General features: G+C 39.8%; 1 protein-coding gene across 1 annotated transcript in view; it reads right to left on the bottom strand.

Moving 5' to 3' along the window:
- Positions 1 to 254: 254 nt before the first annotated feature.
- The window catches only part of ATRNL1 (attractin like 1), a 682,244-nt gene continuing 661,343 nt past the window's right edge, over positions 255 to 21,155 (bottom strand). The window contains exon 29 of the mRNA XM_063132703.1: positions 255 to 914. Coding sequence (XP_062988773.1) covers positions 790 to 914 — 125 coding nt within the window. The 3' untranslated portion in view covers positions 255 to 789. The remainder of the gene's footprint in view (positions 915 to 21,155) is intronic.

Genomic DNA, 21,155 nt, shown 5'->3' with positions numbered 1-21,155 from the left:
CTTTTCCACACTCAATCAGCTCTGATAATGAGTCAGTTGGTTGGCATGGAAGCCTGGCATGTACTCTTTGCTGTATTCCCCTTTCTGAATTCTTATGAAGTAGAGTATTAAAGTCCACTCTTCATCCTGCTTTATCTTGGACTGTTGTAAGTCCTTTCGAAGGCAGGAATCTGCAATTTACATTAATGTAGGTTTCTATTCATTGAAATAAATGTGTTCTTGTTCTATTTGGCTCATTGACGTATGCTTTCCCCCCTTATCTGCCTATCACCTAGTTTAAATTCTGCTGTCATAACTGGGCAATGATAATAATATTTATATCCCTAATAAAGCAAGTTCCTGCTTTCTTTAAGTGTACGTATCTTAATGCTGATCAAGCTGAGAAACTGAATAACCCATTACTTCTAGCTATATAATGAGTCCTTTAGAATTACTTTAATTTTCAGTGATATATTTCCTTCCACATTATAAAACAATGTACAATCTTTCCCCAGTTTTCTTTTCCTGATATGGATAACAAGAATTATTTTTCATATCCTTACTGATGTCGGAATCTTTTCCTAAACTTCATCCAGTATATTCACATTTGTCCATCAGGATGCTCTGGTTTGGGAGCACAGCTGGAAGAAGGTGTTAATCCATCTGAGCCTGGTATGTCTTACCATCATCCTTACCGCCATCCAGAGTTTGCCTCCATAAAAACTGAGGCTGTAATTTAGCTTACAATGGAAGCTCTTTAAAAAAGAAAAACGAAAACATTACAGAATATACAAATGCATTCTCTTAATCTCAGACGCAAGTTCCTTGACGTGTTGAAAGGTGATGCTTTCGATTTCGGACTCCCAAACTCTTGTCTTTACACTCTGAGGGCTTCTGTTGTGAAATGTCTATCAGGGCACTTGCAATTGCCAGTCCTAGAAGGAAAAATAAAAGAGGAAGAACAATTGAGCAGCCTGCTGAGAGAAGACTCTCCTAGCTTCCTTTCTCCTTTCATGCCCAGCCTTTTAAAAACTTTTTTTTTCAAACACACACTTTACTCTGTTACCAAATGAGAAGAGGTGCTCCTAACTCCACTAAAGGCATTGGCTCTAGAATCTAGCTCATGAGCAACATCTGAAGAATTTCGATGATAGTATTCTTGGAATTGAAAGAAAAGGAAGAGATCATTAAGGGAACCTTGGGAGGTGCAGATTTTGGTTATCTCCTCTCTGTCTGCTGCCCTCCAACAGGTGCATGTGAATTTGTCTTTAACACAACTCTGCATCCTATGTCAACAAAAAGCAATCATGAGGATACTAAAGTTCAACTGCTAAGCAAAATTTGTAGATCCTGGCTGTGAAGTTAAATGTGCCACCATAACCTGCTCTTCATTTCAGTGATGTGGCCTTCCAACATGCATACATACAAAGGAACAGACATGTCTGCAAGCATATATACTTTGCCCTACATCAACATTATTTCTGTGTAGCAAAACCAGATGTGTAGAAGGCAGAAGCCAACATGTGCAAATAACGTTTTATTGCCAGTTTCAAAAGTGACCACTATTCCTCAGCTGGAAAAGTTTAAGCCAGGGCTGTTGAATCTCTTTCAGGGCTGAAATCCATTTCAGAGAAGCTCTCTGGGGCCATATTCCAGACGTGAGTTAGGCCAAAGGCAAAAGAGGCAGGGTGAAAATACTATTGTATTTTAGCTTAAAGCTCTTGTTGCCAGTAAATAACCTTAGAGGTATTTCAGCCTTTTATGATGGGGGGGAAAAGGGCAGAAAAGTCAGGAAAGCCATCAGACGATTGGTGATCGAGGAAAAGGGGGGACCAGAAGAGGGATGGCCCTCTGGGGAACTCCGGAAGACCAGACTGGGACCCCAGGAGGACCAGAATTGGACTCTGGGCCTGAGGTTCTGCAATTCTGGTTGTATGAAAAGGCTGAAAACCCTTGATAATAGCCTCAGTTTTTCTCTCACTGATGCCTCTCTTTCTCTTAGCTAATACAGAAGATCAGATGATCTGGCTACAGTGCAAGACCACAAGTATTTCCCTTGCACCAAACTAGGACCTGCCCTCATCTCCAAAGTCAGAGCATCCATTGTACTGAGATATTCTGGTATAGTATCCTTAGTGTTGTTTGGGCCCGTAACAGCTCCATAGACTTGGCATAAAATGCATTTAGTAGTAAGTTAATACCAGGGTGGAACTTATTTACTTGTTTACAGGCAAAACGTTGGGCACTGAATGTGCTCGCAAAAAATCACGGAGGTAACACTTTTTATTAAGCATCCTCAAGCTCTGAAAGGGTTGAATCAGAAATACCTCCCTCAAGTTTTCCATTTCCTAAAATATGTGTAGCAGAGTGCTGTTCCTCATACTCTGCATAACACTAGTGGTATTCAGAAGGAAATACTGCATACTGGGACAAGGTGGCATGCTGTTAGAGTTCCATTAAAATCAGGTCACTCCAAAAGATCATTTTTCAAAACGTCACACAAATCATCCGATGAAATTCACTTACTCTGTTCTCTGGGCTCAACATACTTCCTTGTTATCAAAGCAATACAATTAACTGGGGGAACAATTCATTATTTCAGGCTGGCGGTCTAAAAGAATTTCATTTACCAAGTCAAAATGATGCACAGATGCTGCCGGCAAGTAAAATTTACATCAAAATGCAAGCAAAGAGTCGATAGAAATGCTGGGACTTAAATATTTATTATATGCTTTACCTTTATTTAATAGGGTTTTGTTTCCAAACAGTTAGAGTTAATATTATTGGTTGGAAATGTAAATCCTGCGATATCCACCATTTGTCACCCCTAGTTTCATGGCTTGTTTAATTTACCTTCTCTTCACGAATCGCCCCCCCTTTTTTTTTAAAAAAAAAAAAAAAAACCTCCCTCCTGAGCTGATAGCTCCTATTTCTCCTGCTCTGCAGCAGAAGTAGTGTAGAATCAGCATGATTCAACACCAAATCAGAGAAGCAGAATTAATGAGTCACCTGCACAGGCCAAAAGCTTCTTTGTGATCTGAAGGCCTAGAAATGTAAGGTCCATCTTGGAATGAGATCTGTTCTAGCTTTACCAAAAAAAGGGGCTTGTTATTTGCATAACTTTTAGCTGGAATATAAGCTATAGTTTCTTTTAGTGACAGCTTAGGCATCATTAAAAAGAGTGGCCAATTCAATACGTCAGTGGAAGTGTTATTGTTATTATTTTTAAAGACAATTTTATATACACCAGGAACAGAGAAAAAACAATTATTAACTTGGTTGTACATAGAAGAACTATAGTCTTCCCTAAAGGCAATTTAAGGGTAATAGTTGATCCTCAAGCAGTAATGTGTAACCATAAAATTACTAGTGTGTGGGTTTTTTTTTAACAATTATGCAGAGCAATTAATAAGTACAGAAATAAAATGTACCACATCAAAGCAGATTGCCTTGCAAACTGGGTGCAATTTAAGCATAAGTGCAACATTTGAATTTTACATTTGAACAATAGAATCTGAAAGTGGGTTTATTCTGAGATTATCCTTTGCTTCCCCTCCCAAAGTTTTGCAAATGCAGTGAGTACTATACATTTTAATTTTCTAGCAAAACAGCTTCATTAGGCGTGAAAGGTTAATTGCAGGCTTAAGTGCAATTCAGGGAACAGCACGTGAGTCTGTGGAGAACAGAGCAGCCTGCTACAGAAGGCAGCATGCTATAAACTGTTTGCCCCACTGAAATGTTTTACTACCTCATTTACTAACTGTCTTCTTTTACTGCTTGTATTTGTAGTTCTTTTAAACCTTTAATAGCTACAGTTTTATTTCACTGTAATCAGATTTAAATAGAAATACCCAGGCTGAGATGTTTAAATGTTTTCCCTCTTGTTGTTGTATATAGCTACATACTAACTGATGCAAGGCCATATTATCTTCCAGAATAAGGAACCAACATTTTATACTTCAGTCCTATTTGCTGGCTGAGAAATGTAAGCTTCCCCCTCTCCTCTATTGTTCATTTTAATTAAAATTTATCAAGTTCACACTTTCTCCTTTGTTAAACTGAAGGGTGTGAAAGATGACCTGTTAGGATTGGTTAGTAAGATAATTGGAATACATTTTTCTCTCCATTTTAAATATATATATTATGTAAGATATCATTCTGGATAGATAACTTTATTTAACTAAATTCCAGGCATTTTCACATTATTATGTGTAACCTTAACACAAAGAGCCTCGTGTGGCGCAGAGTGGTAAGCGGCAGTTACTGCAGCTGAAACTCTCCCCACGGCCTGAGTTCGATCCCAGCGGAAGCTGGTTCTCAGGCAGCCGGCTCAGGTCGACTCAGCCTTCCATCCTTCCGAGGTCGGTAAAATGAGTACCCAGCTAGCTAGGGGAAAGGTAACTGCGACTGGGGAAGGCAATGGCAAACCACCCCGCTACAAAGTCTGCCAAAAAAAGGTCAGCGAAAGCAGGCATCCCTTTAGGAGTCAGTAATGACTCAAGTGCTTGCACGAGAGGTTCCTTTCCTTTTTCCTAACATTCACAATGCAAATTACACTATACTAAGAGGGACATCAGTGTAGATTTTTGTAGGCTTAACAAAAATTAAAGAAGTTGACCATAATGTCATAAAAAATGTTAGCAAGATTTGCCATGCAGGCAAGCTGAAAATAGAAAACATGTTCCCCGTGATGCCTTTTCAAACCACAAGCGTCACCCTTCAGCATTGCTGTAATTTCTTTTGTTGACTTTTCTAGAAGCTACTGAACAGCCCAGTAACAGTGGACTTAAATGCAACTGCATTAGCGCATGACTCAGTATAGTACTATAAGAGATTCTGGTGCCTGTGAAAGTTAATGCAAATGATTCCAAACAGTTTTTAAACCCTACTGAGAAAATGATGGGAATTAGAATGGCTAATCTGTGGTTAACATAGATCACCATAGAGCTCGACAAGTACATCTTCATCCTTATCTCATCAGTTCTATCTATAATTACACACTGGTCATTATTTTTACTGGGTCCGGTCATTTATTATGATAGTTTCAGTGCACTAAAGCACTCTGCGGGTACGTATGAAAATATCCTGGTTAATCAACTCTGAACCATTTATAACGACATGAGCACTATCTTAATATTATGCCACAGTTCCTACTCTTGCTAACCTTTATTTAGAGACATTAACTTAGCTTATGCTCATTATTCAGAGAGAAGACATTTATTGAACCTGCTGTAAACTGAAGTGGAACTGATATGTTGAAAACAAGTGCCCTCCACCATCTGTTTCTCTTCTCCTACCTCTTTATCCACTGATACTGTGTTGGATTCTCAACTTTGGGCATGTCTACAACAACCATTTATCCTGAGATCATCCCGAGATCATCCCTGTGCATCCAAATGACACACAGGGAATCTCAGGAGCAGGCAGGGACAATCCCTCCATTTTCCTGGGATAATCCTTAGGTGTAGAAGTGGCCTTTCATTCATTTCAGCAAGGAGTATCCAGGGGCAAACCCTATTAAAATGAACTGAAGCGCTCCTGGGGCCACTCAGTTCCCATCTTTTTTCAGATCTCTCTCTCTCTCTCTCTTTCTCTTTCTCTCTCTCTCTCTGGCTTTACTCAATCTTCTGGACAATTCCTTCCCTAATTCCATTTCTCTCATTTGAATGCCTTACCTCTTCTGTTTCTTTTCACTCAGTCCCTTATTTTACTGTCTCCCTTCCCCACTTCCAGCTGTTCTCTTCTCTAATTTCCCTTCCCCACTTCCAGCTGTTCTCTTCTCTAATTTCCCTGCCTCCTTCATGTCTCCTTCCTTAGGTTTTGCTGCCCCTCTTTTTTGACCGCTGCTACCTCCTTTCCTACGATCCCCTCTTCCTTGCTGTTTTTCAGTTAGGATATGGAAAAGGATGTTCAGGTAAGTAATGGTATGAGCCACAAGCTCGTTAAACAAAAATATATGGACCATAGACAGATCAATGCTATTTACTTTTAAGTTTCAATATCCCATTCAGTAGAACTACTTTGTCCTGGACATAAACATTGTGGCTCAACTACATGGAAGCAGCTGTGACCACAACTGACATCCCCAAAATCTGTAGTGAAACAAAGATTCTCTCTCTTAAAGGCAATTATGCTGGTAAGGAATTATACACTAAAGTGCCTTGAAATAACATTTGGAAGCAAATTTGGAAAGCTAAACAGATCTGTGTTCAGCAGCTACCTAACATTTCACCTAGTTTCTTAAAAATCCAATTACACCAGACTTCTTATTTAGCATAGATATTTAATGCATGATAGATCTTTTCCACCCAAATAGTCAGTATCCCTTTTAAAGTGTGTCTACTCATTAATAGTGAATCAGTTAATCATAAGAAAACATGCCTCTACACTCACAATGCTGTTTGTCATTCTAATTTGTTTTCCAGAAAATTCGTATTCATTGATTTGCGACTTCACAAGAATATGGTGTAGTATGTTAATCACACATGAATCTTGTGTGATCTTCAAGGCATAACAGAAAGCCCCACAACTAAATGCACTTTATTGAAAATGGTGAAGACTCTGCAAGATTAGTGTTTTATAGTTTGCATTCTTAATTTGATTCTGTTTTCTGCTATTAAATCAAGTGTCAATATGGACAGATCAATAAGAACTGTATGATTATAAGTTAAAAAGGGACAAGCTACAACTAGGAAGTTTAAAATTCTATTGCTCCACCCCATGCAATTCTACAGTCACTAACCTCGAATTCTATGACTGGAATAAATTTTGCAAAATCATCACTGTGCAAATATATACATATGCATGTTTTAATTCACAACTCAAGCAGAACTAAGAATTTCTTTTGTTTGGTTTTGGGGAGGCGCAGTAACTTAAAATGCAGGCTAGGATTTCATAAAAAAATGAAAGTATAGTTTATTTGAAAGGGTCAATGCAAATAGGATAACCTGTAGTTATGCTATCTAGATTTTGTACAACCTTTATGAACATGCTTTGAAACAAACATTTTATGCTTTTCCAGAAACACACAAAACTAGAGTGTTTATCAATCATTTACAGTTACTACTATAATCTCCTTTAATACATGTCTTTAGCCTGGAAATCTCATTCTGTTGTTCTCTCACATGCCAATCAGAATGAGCTGTTGACAGAGAAATGTCATGCACATCAAATGAACGATAGTTCTCGAAAAACATAAAATTTAGGTCTTCATTTTACTCATGTTTTCTATTTTACCAGTTCCAATGGAAGTCAAGGCCTTATATATTCTACCTATTTTACAGAGCACCAAGTTGTGAAAATCCTAATTTGAAATTTGTTGGGGGGGTATGTCATTCTTTGTCTCAGTTCCCTATCTGAAAAGTGGGAATATTTATTTATTTATTATTTATTTATTACATTTTTATACCGCCCAATAGCCGAAGCTCTCTGGGCGGTTCACAAAAATTAAAACCACAGTAAAACACCCAACAGTTTAAAACACAATTACGAAATACAGTATAAAAAGCGCAACCAGGATAAAACCACACAGCAAAGTTGATATAGGATTAAAATACAGAGTTAAAACAGTAAAATTTAAATTTAAGTTAAAATTAAGTGTTAAAATACTGAGTGAATAAAAAGGTCTTCAGCTGGCGACGAAAGCAGTACAGTGTAGGCGCCAAGCGGACCTCTCTGGGGAGCTCGTTCCACAACCGGGGTGCCACAGCGGAGAAAGCCCTCCTCCTAGTAGCCACCTGCCTCACTTCCTTTGGCAGGGGCTCATGGAGAAGGCCCCCTGTAGATGATCTTAAGGTCCGGGTAGGTACATATGGGAGGAGGCGTTCCTTCAGATAACCTGGCCCCAAACCGTTTAGGGCTTTAAATGTTAATACCAGCACTTTGAATTGGGCCCGGACCTGGACTGGCAGCCAGTGAAGTTGTAAAAGGACTGGCGTAATGTGATCTCGCCGGCCAGTCCCTGTTAATAACCTTGCTGCCCTGTTTTGCACCAGTTGAAGTTTCCGGACCGTTTTCAAAGGCAGCCCCACGTATAACGCATTGCAGTAATCCAAACGAGAGGTTATCAGAGCATGGATAACTGTAGCTAAGCTATCTCTGTCCAGATAAGGGCGCAGCTGGTATATCAGCCTGAGCTGATAAAAGGTGCTCTTTGCCACTGAGTTCACCTGTGCCTCAAGTGACAGTTCTGGATCCAAGAGCACCCCCAAACTACGGACCCGATCCTTTAGGGGGAGTGCAACCCCGTCCAGGACAGGGCAAACATAACTCTCATAATATGGATATGAGAGTTTGTGAGATAAAGACTATAAAACACACTGCATAATTGAAGTGCTATGGAAATGATCTGTAATAATAGAATAGGATAACAACAGAAGCATAGGTTTTGTTGGAAATGCCAGAGAGCCTTGTCATGATTTTATTATTCCCTTAAAAAAACCAATTGGATCTTTCTACAAAACTGATCTTTCAGGCTATCCCTTACCAAATCCTGCAATTTCTAAAGGAATTCATGGCATCTCATTTTCACTTCAAATAGATGCCATTTAACAGGGAAAACCTGCTCAATCTGAGTGGTGATCAAAGCATCACTGCTACCTCACTTTTAGTTCAAAACTTCCCTATACCCCTCACTTTACCTCCCCTCCATTGCAGATCCCAGCTGTTTACTACTTTTCCAAGCAATGATTGATGTACATTAACAGACAGTATCTCACAGGGTCATTCCAGTAGTGCAGACGATGTTGTACTAGGGGAAACTAGGTACCTAAGTATGAGCGTTACTCCTGCACAACCACCCTACTAACACATCTCGGTTCTGCATGTACCAGCTCTGCTAGCACATCTTCATTCTGCTTTGCACTATAGCATGTTTCACTAGCGCAATACTCTCTGTAGTTTAGAACTTTTGCATTTTATATTGTATTTGATTATGTATTTGTGGTTTTAATTGTTGAGAAATACCCAGGTCTGTCTGTCTGTCTGTCTGTCTGTCTTTCTTTCTTTCTTTCTTTCTTTCTTTCTTTCTTTCTTTTTTTTTTGCATGTCTATACTGCCCAATAGCCAAAGCAAGAAAGAAAAAAAGAAATAAAGACCCCTTCTTTTTAACAGCTTTTTAACAGCTTTTTAACAGCATTTAACAACGTTAAGTTTGTTTTTAATGGACCCCACAATTGTTGTTTTTAAATGGATACTGTTGTTTTTATACTGTTTTTATGTGTGTGTGTGTGTGTGTGTGTGTGTGTGTGTGTGTGTGTGTTTTAAATTGTATACTTTTAATGTTTACTATTTTTAAATGTTGTAAACCGCCCAGAGAGCTTCGGCTGTGGGGCGGTATATAAATGTAATTAATTAATTAATTAAATAAATAAATAAATAAATAAATAAATTCTTTCACAAACTCCTCTAGTGCATCTCATTGTTTCTTGCGCAAACTCTGCTAGTGTGCCTCATTACCTCTTGCACAAGGGAAAAGAGAAGACTTTTTTCATTGAAGACCAGTGGGAAAAGAGACTTTTATGTCATTTGTCACTGAGGAGGAATCCCCAGTGTCAAATCGCATAGACACATCTCATGTCAATGGAACATAACTGCCCCAGTAGGCATACTTTCACAATGAATATATGAATAATAATAATAATAATAATAATAATAATAATACCACCAACCATGAAGCAGGAAAAACCCTCAAACTAGCCAGGATGGTAAGTTGATTGGTCACCCAAATCTCAAACTGCTTTTAGATTCTAGAGTAGGAGAGATTAACCTGTGGCCTGCTAGGTCCCCCAATCTGGCCCATGGTGGTTCCCCTGAACATCACCCACCCATCCTGCTGTTACTTCTGTGTAAACCTGCTTAAAACTGCACTAAGCCCGGTGCAGTTTAGTTCTGATGCACACCGGAAGAGGGAGAAGTGGAGTTTTCACTGAGCTACATAAAACTGAGATGTGGCTTTCTCTGTGTAACATCTGTGTAAATGTGCATTATACGATATGTACTCCCTATTGCTTGCTCTGGATTACTACTGAGGAAGCATGCATATAGCTGCTATAAATATAAAGTGGTTTTAAGCTATTTTAAACTGTTCCTCAGGTGTCCTTCAAGTGCCTTTTTTCTGATTAATGCATGCTGCTTGCTCTTTTCTTCAGGAAAAAAAAAGCATGCTTCAAAAAGAAGGTGGACACTTCTAATGAGGCCTGGACAATTTGCATGTGGTGAATCTGTGGCTCTGATAAAGAAAACAAATATGAGGAAGACACCACAACACCATGTGCGTGCTGACAAAAGAACATCGCCGCAAATGAGCCTGGAGCCACAGCACGGCATTTTTGCAAAAGCAAAGCAAGAACTAACCAGAGTGGTGCAAGCAAGTTATATTGCCAATGAATTTATTGCAAGAAAGCTGTGACATCACTCAGAGGACTGATCTGTGAAGGGTTGCAAGGTTGCAACAGCATCACTGCTGGCACCTGAGAAACTAAAATTATTTGAAGATATCAGTTTGTCTCAGAAGACAGTGAGTGAAAGAATTCAAGACATGGCAAAAGACGTTGTAATGTCTCTGAAAGTCTCTGCTGCTGAGTTTGTCTTCTACTCTTTGGCTGTTGATGAGACAACTGAGATAAGCAATACTGTCCAGCTGGCAATTTTTCTGTGTGGAATTTCATCATGATTTGAGGTGACAGGTAGCATTCTTTCCCCCTCCCTCTTTTTAAAAACTATTTTTAGCAAGCCAGAATGTGATCTGGCTTTCTGTTTCTGCCTACCATGGGTGATACCAACAGAGGAGAAGATTTTTGAGAGAGTTACCACTTGAGAAACTCAGTTACCACTTGAGAAACTCAGTAATGTCACCATGGTCAACTATGGTTGTGCTGCACAATGAACTAATGTACTGCCTAAAGAAAGAAATGTCTTGCCTCAACATGGATCTTAGTCACTTCTTAGTGTACCACAGCATCATTCCCCAGGAGACTCTTTGCGCACTGTCCTTGAGAATGAAAGCAATCATGTCCACAGTAGTGTCATGCATTAATTTTATCAAAACTAGGGCACTAAACTGCCACCAGTTCAAGGAGCTATTGACAGACCTTGAAGCAGAGTATAATGATTTGGTTTATTACTATGAAGTGCACTGGCTTGAGCCGAGGAAATATGCTGAAGCATTTCTATACACTGAGGAATGAAGCTAAACTCTTAAACAAAGGAAAGAACAATGCTACAACTGAGTGATTCAAAGTGGCTGCATGATATTGGTTTCCTGGTAGATATCACTGGGTATCTTTCAGAGTTGAATATGCAACTACAAGGCCCAAAGAAGATGGTGTAATCACTTCGTTCAAGTATAACCACCCAGAGAGCTTTGTTCAAGTATAACCGCCCAGAGAGCTTCGGTTATTGGGCGGTATAAAAATGTAATAAATAAAAATAAATAAATAAATAAATAAAATAAGTGAATTTGAGGCCTAGTTAGATTTTTGTAGGGTAACCATATGAAAAGGAGGATAGGGCTCCTGTATCTTTAACAGTAGAATAGAAAAGGGAATTTCACCAGGTATCATTTCTATGCATGCAGCACTTGGTGAAATTCTCTCTTCATCACAACAGTTAAAGCTGCAGGAGCCCTGCCCTCTTTTGTATCTGGTCACTCCTGGTGGTGAAAAAGGAATTTCACCATGTGCTGCATGCATACAAATGATACCTGGTGAAATTTCCTTTTCTATTCCACAGTTAAAGATATAGGAGCCCTGTCCTCCTTTTACTATGATTACCCTACAAAAATCTAACTAGGCCTCAAATTCACTGCAAACCAGTGGTGAACTGAAGGCAAAACACAACAACATGACTACTGTTGTGTTCTCCAAATTATGTGTGACTGTTGAAGAATTTTCAGCACTCAGGAGACATGTGCTTACCATAGCATCTGTCTTTGGAACAACCTACTCTTGTGAGCAGTCCTTCTCAAAGCTACATCCTGCCAAAAAGGAACTTAATTCCAAATTAAGAGCTGAGAACTTGGAAATACAGCTATCATAGGGCAAAGAGAAAAGGCTGCCATTAGGAAAAAGAAAATGTTGTAAACCGCCCAGAGAGCTTCGGCTGGGGGCGGTATATAAATGTAATTAAATAAATAAATAAATAAATCATCAATTCAAACAGATATTCCAAAGCTTATAAAAGAGAAGAGACTACAACCCTTAGACTGGAGGACATGTCAACAATGGAGAAGCAGCTGGAAGGGGCGATGGAGGCCACTCCCAGCAGACTTCTACTCTTACTTTAAATTGGTAATAGCTACATAAAATTACACTGGCAAAATTTAAAAAAAGTTTTTAAAAGTTTCAACTGGCACTCTCCACTTTGTCTGTAGCCACATCCTTTGCCTTTGGAAGTGACCACATCTGGAATGCGGCCCCCAAGACCCTTCCAAGAATTCAGCCCTCAGTTTCCCCACTCCTGCTCTAGAGAGACAGACTTGAGAAATATGATGTAATGTATAGAAAGATGACTTAAGGAGAAGGAAAGGTAAAACGCAAGAAGCCAATGTGAGGCTGAAGGAAATTAATTTGGAGGAAGAATGTTCAGGGTTATGTCACAAATCATTTCTATTTGCCTTGCTTGTTTTCTGTATTGCAAGGAGAAATTTTCTTCTTCTTTGAATGGTGACTCCTTTGTACCTAAAAGGCCTCTGTTACCCTCTGCTCAGGGGTAATATAATTAGCAAAACCAGGTCCAAGTTTTATGTAAAAGAGCAAATTTAGCTTTGTTACCAGCCAACAACTTGGGCATGTAACAGCATGTATTTTAGTTTCATTTTTGCTTGAAAGCTATGCCTGAAAAATCTCTTCTAAAGCTTGCTTTTAATATTGTAGCATTTCTTGATCCAGTGCTATCATCTTACATGCTTTCAAATATTCATTTCTGGAGGGTCCCTAAACTCAACTTGTATGCCTAGATATCCCCAAATGGACTGAGCTTAGTGCTGCAGCTTAAAAAGAGGCCGAATGATGAAACTTATAGTTTGTATTCTAAAGCTATATTTTCCCTTACTATCCACAAATTTTAGTTGGTGATGAATATCTTCATGAAGACAAATTATTACGGAAGTGTATTGAAATTCTGGTACACTGGTTTAATCAAAAGTAGATATTCTATTCTATCTGCGGTACATATCCATAATGTCTTCTAACTCGTACATTGCATTCCTTGAGGTTGAATGAATACAGGAATTGGAAACTTTTTTGTTGCTAACATTCTGCAGCAATATATCATTCACTTTTTCCTTTAAACTTTTTTCTTCCTCATTTGGCTTCAGTTAAGTGAAATATTTTCAGTTGTTCAGTATCCAGCTGAATTCTGCAATTAAATACTAAGTGCATCCCTGATTCTGATGCTAACCATCACTATGTCAAATAATTGATATTTGGAATTTAATTCAGTATTAAGTCAACCAGTTCTTAGAATTTTGAAAGCAGATTACTGTGTGTCACCTCCAGACCTCCAAACATTTGTGATGCATGGCTAGTTAGATTATCCACAATGTACGTTGGAGAGAGAGAGAGAGAGAGAGAGAGAGAGAGAGAGAGAGAGAAGAAAAAGAGTATATACCCTTCTCTCAATTCTGGCCGAGGTCCATTCACAAAGCTGGCACAATCTAATTGAGCATATTGATGTTACTTAGTCCAGCAGAAATGGGTAGGACTTTGCTTATAGATTTGAGTTGCAAGAATATTTTCCATCAGGCAAGCTAATGTAGAGGAGGTAGTCTTACAAAAAGTGTTGCAGGCTCATAAATAATAGGAAAAAGTTGGGCCCTCACATTGACAAATTATGAAGGACGCCTTGCTTTTGACAAATGACACATGCATCTTTTCAAAACTGAATTTTTCTTCTATATCTGCCATATGGTATTATATATTCAGTGTAGTGTAATTCCAAGTTATAAAATGCCTCAGAGCCCTTCCTCATCTATCAACCTCACCTTTATCACCCAATAATGGTTTTCTAAAGTTTTCTTTTTCTTTTTCAAAAGCACTGCATTCCTATTTTGGAGCACATATCATTAATTCTGTTGCAGTATAAACTTTAAGGCTGAGCCCAGATCATTTCTGTAGAACGAGAGAACTCTCCCCCTAACACCATTGGCTTCACCCTAGGACTGGTAGTGTGATAATATGGCAACACTTGCAATGGGGTGAAAGGAAAACCTTCCTGCATGGGGAGAAAGCCCATTTGTTCCATTTTCCTAATGGCAGCCTTTTCTCTTTGCCCTATACAAATGGAGTCGACTGGACCAGATTCCAGTAGCAACAGAGAAAGAGGGGGAAGTTGATTCAAATATGCACAGAGCTTTGGCCTGTATACTGAATTCAGGGCAAGAAGAGGATGGAGCAGCCCTTGTAATGGCTGAGGAATGCTCCTGGATGTGCCTTCACTTGCCTGTGAAACATTCCCCCTCATGGAAAAAGAAGAAAACGGAGCAGCTCATTTGCTCAGAGCCTCTTGTGCAGCTTGGCAAGTCCGGATTATGGTCTAAATGCTGGGATAAATCACCCACCTGGGTGATTCTCTTCTCTTTCTCCTTCCCCATTCTCTTTCCTTCTCTTCTTTCAGTTTGCCTTTTCCTCACGCATTGTTCCAACACATAACCTATCAGGGCCCTTGACCACACAAATGCTTATGCAGAGACCTGCATTATTATAGCCATGCTTCTAGTCCAGAGGGAATCCTTGACAGCTGCTTGCTAACCCTTTTTTCTCTTTTGTAACCTCATTCTTTATTTTGAAATGCAATATTATTTCAAGCACATTTTATGGCAACCTTGAAAACCACTTTTAAATATTTATGTTATTTGTCCCTTTTTCAATTTAGTCACTGAGTAATTTTCCCCTCAGAAAAAAATCATATGCACGTCCCTTGCTTGCAATGATATATATAAACAACTACTTACGTACATCTGAGAGGGTTTCTGTATTTTCTCCTTTAATTTCCTTCTTTCCTTAATCTTAAACCAGACCCAGATTTATTCCATACAGTGGGAATGGTCTGGGTTTTATGGGATATTTTTCACATGTGCAATTTGAAAAGTTTGGAGCTAATGAATGTATACTGTACCCTCCTTAGCCATTTCGCTTTGTTTCACTGTCTTTAATATTTCTTGTTGCTGAAATTTCCAGATTTTCTGCCAATCGTTGTGAGTTCCTACTGATCCAACCCATTAATGGATATAGTTCCTTAACTCGACTCTTTACAGGGGTCCTATGCAGGTGTGTGGGTGCACATGTCAGCCTCAACTTCAATGCCCCTTCCCTTGCCTGCTGTGCCCCACCTTTCTGCATTGATAATACAGGGTTCCCAATTGTGAGGAGGACTCTAAGTGCATTTGGCTGAATGCACTTACAAACCTTCCCTTCAGACCTTCCCACTCAAACAGAAGTGTTGCTGGTGGAGCTGGTGCACATGGGGATGTTGTGGCAGGGCTGCTGTGCATGCTCCCACTACATTTTAGGCCCACGTGCTTTCTCGGAACAATCTGACGGAGCAATCTATGAACAAGGAGGTTGGTGTTCTATGGATTGTGGTCATCAGAGAGCAGAGCAGGGAAGCTCCCGCTGCATTGCCATGTAAGAACAGGGATTGGTGTGTGGTTTCCTAGGGCATTAAATTACACAGATTTTTTTTTTTTTTTTTTAAAAGAGAAGATTTTCAGCATTTTTACTTTGGGCATCCTCTCAGTCTATTAGAACATGAACTGCTAGTGTGATGCACACTTGCAAACCATAACAGGGAGTTTTCAGCGAGGTCCCAACGACCTTACGTATCTTCCAGCACAAGATCAACATACCTGAGCACTGTCTAGAAGATCAGAACACAGTTCATATAAATCTTTGGTTCTCATACTTTAATTATCGTTTTGTTCACACTATCATTGTTTTTGTTTTATATTATTCCTTGTTTTAAGTGGTGCTTTTTAGTTTTATTGTTTTTTAAGAACCTGCTTGTCACCTTGAGCATTGCTTGATCAAGGTTATTAATATATATTAAAAGTAATGACTAATAATGGTTATCCCTGAAATGAGTATTTTTCTCTAGAAGCTACTTCAAGAATTTAAGCTATCTCCATGCATCACAGGCCACAGACAGTATGAAATTGTTTAAAGTATCATAGAACATGATGTGATCAAAGATATTTTAAATACAAATGGGTCTATAGGGAATTGGTGCATTGAATCACCTGCAAACCACACATTGGGCCTGTTCAGAAGACACTTTAAACTCTGCTGGCTAAGGCTTTTGGTTAAGCAGCAGGGATTAAGGTGTCTTGTGTGATGTGTTTTGTTAAACCCTGCTCACTCAGTAACCACAGTCAGATCGTCTGCAGCAGGGTTAGCGGCTTTAACCATGGCTTAAAGTGTTGTGTGTGACAGCATGGCTTGTGGTTAATGCTAACTCCAGAGAACCACAGTTTTGCTAACCACAGAGCCTGAAGTGTGGTCTGAACAGGCCCATTCAGGGATTTGATCCTTATAATGATTGCTGGGAGGCAGAGGTATCATCATACCAGAATAGGTACTGAAAGCTCTGCATTGGCTCAGGCACTTTTATAATCAGTTCAGGCTGAGTCCAGACTAAATTAGTTTAACTTCTGCCCCATTAAAATCAATAGGGCAAATTAGTCATGACTTAAGTTTCCCATTGATTTCAATAGGAATTAAGTGAATCTAAGTTAAATCTGGATCCAGCTCTAGGCATATCAGTTTCCATAGCCTGTCAAATGTCTGTTGTATTGTATCTCCTTTCAGACTCTATTTTGGCTGCTTTCTTTACGTACATGAGTGGCTTACAAACTAACTTAACTTCTAAGCCAGCAGCTCAGGGATCATCTCTGCAGCACTTCCCACAATCTATAAAGTACGCCTTGGAGATTAATATCCTAGGAGAATTTGTTCTTGGTTTATGAAGTGACTATCGTTAATAGTGACAAAGGAAACAAAAAGGAATGCATGATCTGGCCCACTGTTTAAGATTGCTCCAACACTTTTTTCTAAATTGTACACTCCCCATACCTCTCACATTGCCTATTCTGTTTCATATGCCTTGCTTTGCCGTGGCAATAAAGCTTAAGAATTAGAAAATAATTGGGTGTGAACCATTCAGTATTTAAGAGCAGCCTTCACTGAAGATGGAATGTGTGCTTCTGCTTTAGGGATAATTTTCAAGAGATATTGATTTGACAACATATTACACAACCACAATGCTCTGTGCTCTTGGGAAGGCTAAAACATTTTCTGCTTAGCATTTCAAATGGTGTCCTAATTTAAATGCGATTTCAGTGTTTATGTTTCTTCCTTCAGACTTCTCATTTGCACTAGTGCCGTCATTCAATCCTTTATTAGCCCAAGTACACAAAGGAGAGAAGATGTGCTTGGTGGTGATAATAAATATTGAAAGTTAACAGACAACCTCACATATTCAAAATGTTGAATGAATATAAACTGATTTATTTTCTCTTGTTCCAGTTCAAAGATAATGACCCTTGCTGCTGCAAATATTTAAAAAACGTTTATTTCACATACTGAACCTACGACAAACTCCAGTAGCTACATGACTATTGTCTAACATGTTATAAATCCTCCAATGTCATCAAGCTAATGAAATGGCGCACCAGTTCTATGTATATTTAGAAAATACTAATTATTTTTCCAATAACTTTAGACTGGAGCCCTGTGCAATGATTAAATTTATGTACAGATGAACTTGTGTGTGAGGCAGGGAGTCAAAATTGTATTGACTAGCCCAGCCCTCTGTGTATTCATGAGCCCATTAGCACACAGGCCTACACTCATACATTTGAAGGCACATAGGCTTTGGCTGTACAATCTGTACCTTGACAAGTGGATGGAACAGATTGTACTTAGCTGTACCTCAACATGAGTTGAGGTACAAGAGTTTAGGTGGAAGGGCCAGACATTTCACACAGATTTAAGCATTGTACAGGGCTTGTGTGTTGATTTTAAGTAACCGAAGGTATGATATAGAACTATACTACAGAACTCATGTTAAAACTCCAGATACACAGTATGTAGTTATCACCAGCACTCCCTATTGGAAGCCATTGGATAGAAAGAGTAATGTAAACTCTACCTATAAAGCAGAAAGTATGTGTGTGTCATGTATGTCCAGAAATGTTTACCCACTTCCAGATGAAATTTGACAAGGTGATAGGTCTGGCTGTACAATGTACCAGAAAAAGTTATAAACAAGAATTTTGGGGTTTTAAGTATTTTTAAAGAATTTAATAAAAACCTAGGTATATGCCTACAACTCCCAGCATGCCTTGGGTGGAAGGCAAGACTTACCAGCCTTTGGCATCCATTGTGAGTGCATAGTCAGGTTGCCGCTGCATGTCTTTCACAACCCTGACTCCTAAGGTTGGTTTCGAGCAGAACCCAATTCCACATTAAAGGAAACAACCCACATAAATGGGCTGCGTCCATTTGCGGTGGCTCCTCCTGCCCTCTGCGTGGTTTTAAAATCATAACTAGATACAACAGTGTGATTTTGAGGGTCCAAACCCGCTCAAAGGTACTCTGTCCTGATATCGCTGTTTTCTCAGAATCTGGGGGAAGCAAGTGCGCAGCCTTTGCTCTTAAAAGGGAGGGAGGAAGGAAGGGGAGGCACTCTGTGCAGTCCCAGAAACAGATCCGATGAAGGGGGGAAGTGCCTGACCCAGCCCCGGCCTTTCAGTATAGGCTCCTGATGGAGCACTTGGTGAGTGAGAAGTGCAGGCTGAGGCAGTCCCAGCAGGATTGGCTGGAGTTGGGTGTATCCACTGACAGTTGTTTACCTCCTCTCCTTGGTGATGCTACTTCTCGATGCTCCATCCAGGAGAAGCATCGGCAAGAAGAGGATGTCTCAGAGGACGTGGGCACCTGCAGGCTGCCAAAGACATGTTGGGAGGTATAGCGCTTCATGCAGAGTGGCAGATTTTAAATAAAGTATTGGTTAGCAAACCAGGTCACTCAATTTCTCAATCCAAACTCAGCTCCCACTTCCCTGGCCACTCTCTAACTTTCTTCATTGTCCTTTTCTCCAACTGCCACTAACCCCACCCGCCATTCCATTCTAGCCTCAGCTATCAGTCGTTCTTCCATTCACTCTTCTGTTTCAATGGTATAGTCAGGCTTTTACATTAAAATCAAACTTTATTCAGTAATTCCTGCATCTGTCTTGGAATGTTGTGGTCTAGATATAACAGGAAAATAATGTGCAGCATAAAAAAAATTCATCAAGTTAAAAAGCCTGGGGGGCGGTATCACTTGTCATTGGAAAGCCATTAATTCAATTACTAGGTAAGCCTGCCCGGGAAAAAGAAATCTATTAGCAGGGTGCCATAACTAAGAAGGCCCACTCTCCAGTTCTCTCCCACCACACTTCATATGGTGATTAACATGTTATTCAGGCAGTTAGGGTTGCGCCAACAACTCCCAGCATGCCTTGGGCAGGAGGGAAGATTTACTGGGCTTTGGCGGCCATCATATGGAAGTGGCTTGCCATCCTGGGCCTGAAGGGAGAATGCCTAGGGCCGGCTCCCTCGGTCACTAGACACCATCGGGAGCGCGAGGGTGCAGCTCTGGCCCCATTGCCGACAGCAACGACTGAACTCACCATCAGTCAATCAGTCAGCCAGCTGGCTCCCTCGTGGCCTACCTACAGGCACCGATAGCGTAGTGCAGCATAGACCATCTCAGTCAGACTTGCTGGCCCCAGCATTTCAGTACAGCCTCCTGCTGGAGCACTTGGTGGGTGAGAAGCGCAGGCTGAGGCAGGTGCAGGCCTTCAACCCTGCCGCCCTTGGAAGCTTCCCGGTACCTGCCAAGAGCCCTGAGCAGAAGTTGTTTGAGTAGGCCATGGAGAGCTGCAGCTTTAAGGCAGCCCTGGCCTGCATCAAGGGTGAGAGAGAGAAAAGAAAATAATTTAATTCGTTTTAAAGTTACCTCACAGGCCTAGCACCAGCTTACCTTGTGGGGTTGTCGTGAAGGTAAGAGAGGAAAAAAAGAAACAAATTCAATTAGTTTAAAAGTTAATCACAGGCCTAGCACTGGCCTACTACTTTAAGATGATTACCTCAAGAGACATATATCTTAGGGGGCCCAAGCAATGCCGGGTATATCAGCTAGTAGATACTAAATGAGTTTTGGAAAATCTTCAAGGATGAAGACACTAGAATAATACAGGCTAATAACTCACAAACTTTTCTGTTATGGGGAAAGGTAATCCTTGCCTCCAGAACCCACAAATCACACTTTAGTAAAGAGAGACTGACAATGGAGAATGAGAAAAAAGAAATCCCTTTTTTTCTAGAGTACCTTCTACCTCAATTTCCTTCTTCTTCCACATGGGGAGCAAATTACTAGAACCATGTACCAGTGACTAGTTATTAAAAGCATATCATATGTTCACTGAAGCTACATGAAAACACAAGGTAGAAAAGTCTTTACTGGGAATGTAATAAATGCTAGTCTTTACAAATCATTGGAGACTGCAGAGCCCTCTATAATGTTATTTCTGCCATGTAGTAAACTTTTAAGTAGCTCCTACATGGTTCCTGGTTGTCTTTTTTCCACCTAAAGAAAGGGTTTATGAGATGCTAATAGTATTTTTAAAACTGGAAGTAACGTGGGCAATACCATTCTCTCTTCTACAAGATCAAACAACATCTAAAAGGGGATACACATGCAAGTTGTTGTTGTTGTCGTCATCATTATATTATTATTATTTATTACATTTCTATACCGCCTATAGCCAAAGCTTTCTGAGCAGTTTACAAAAAAGTAATGACTTGTTGCCATCATTTAGTGACCAACTTCCATGTGTGAACCAGCTCAACTAATCTTGAGCAATCTAGGGCATTCTGATTTCCAGTTTACATACTATTGTAATTTGGTACAGATACCTAAATGTATAATAACACGCCCCTTATGAAGTCTGAAGGGTATATAAAGGTCCCTTTAAAATTCTTGGAAGGAACAGTTGGGAAAAGATCAGAATATGCACTGATCAGTATTTTAAAAGAACATGTGCTGAATGTTATATGTACGTACCCTTCATGCTTGACATGAGGCACATGAATTTTGTATTTGGGTATCCATATCCAAACACAGACTGTAAAATGA

This window comes from Elgaria multicarinata, chromosome 8, assembly GCF_023053635.1.
Source record: "Elgaria multicarinata webbii isolate HBS135686 ecotype San Diego chromosome 8, rElgMul1.1.pri, whole genome shotgun sequence".
Lineage (NCBI taxonomy): Eukaryota > Metazoa > Chordata > Lepidosauria > Squamata > Anguidae > Elgaria > Elgaria multicarinata.
The sequence above is the reverse complement of the archived record's forward strand: the minus strand, read 5'-3'. Positions and strand labels throughout refer to the sequence as shown.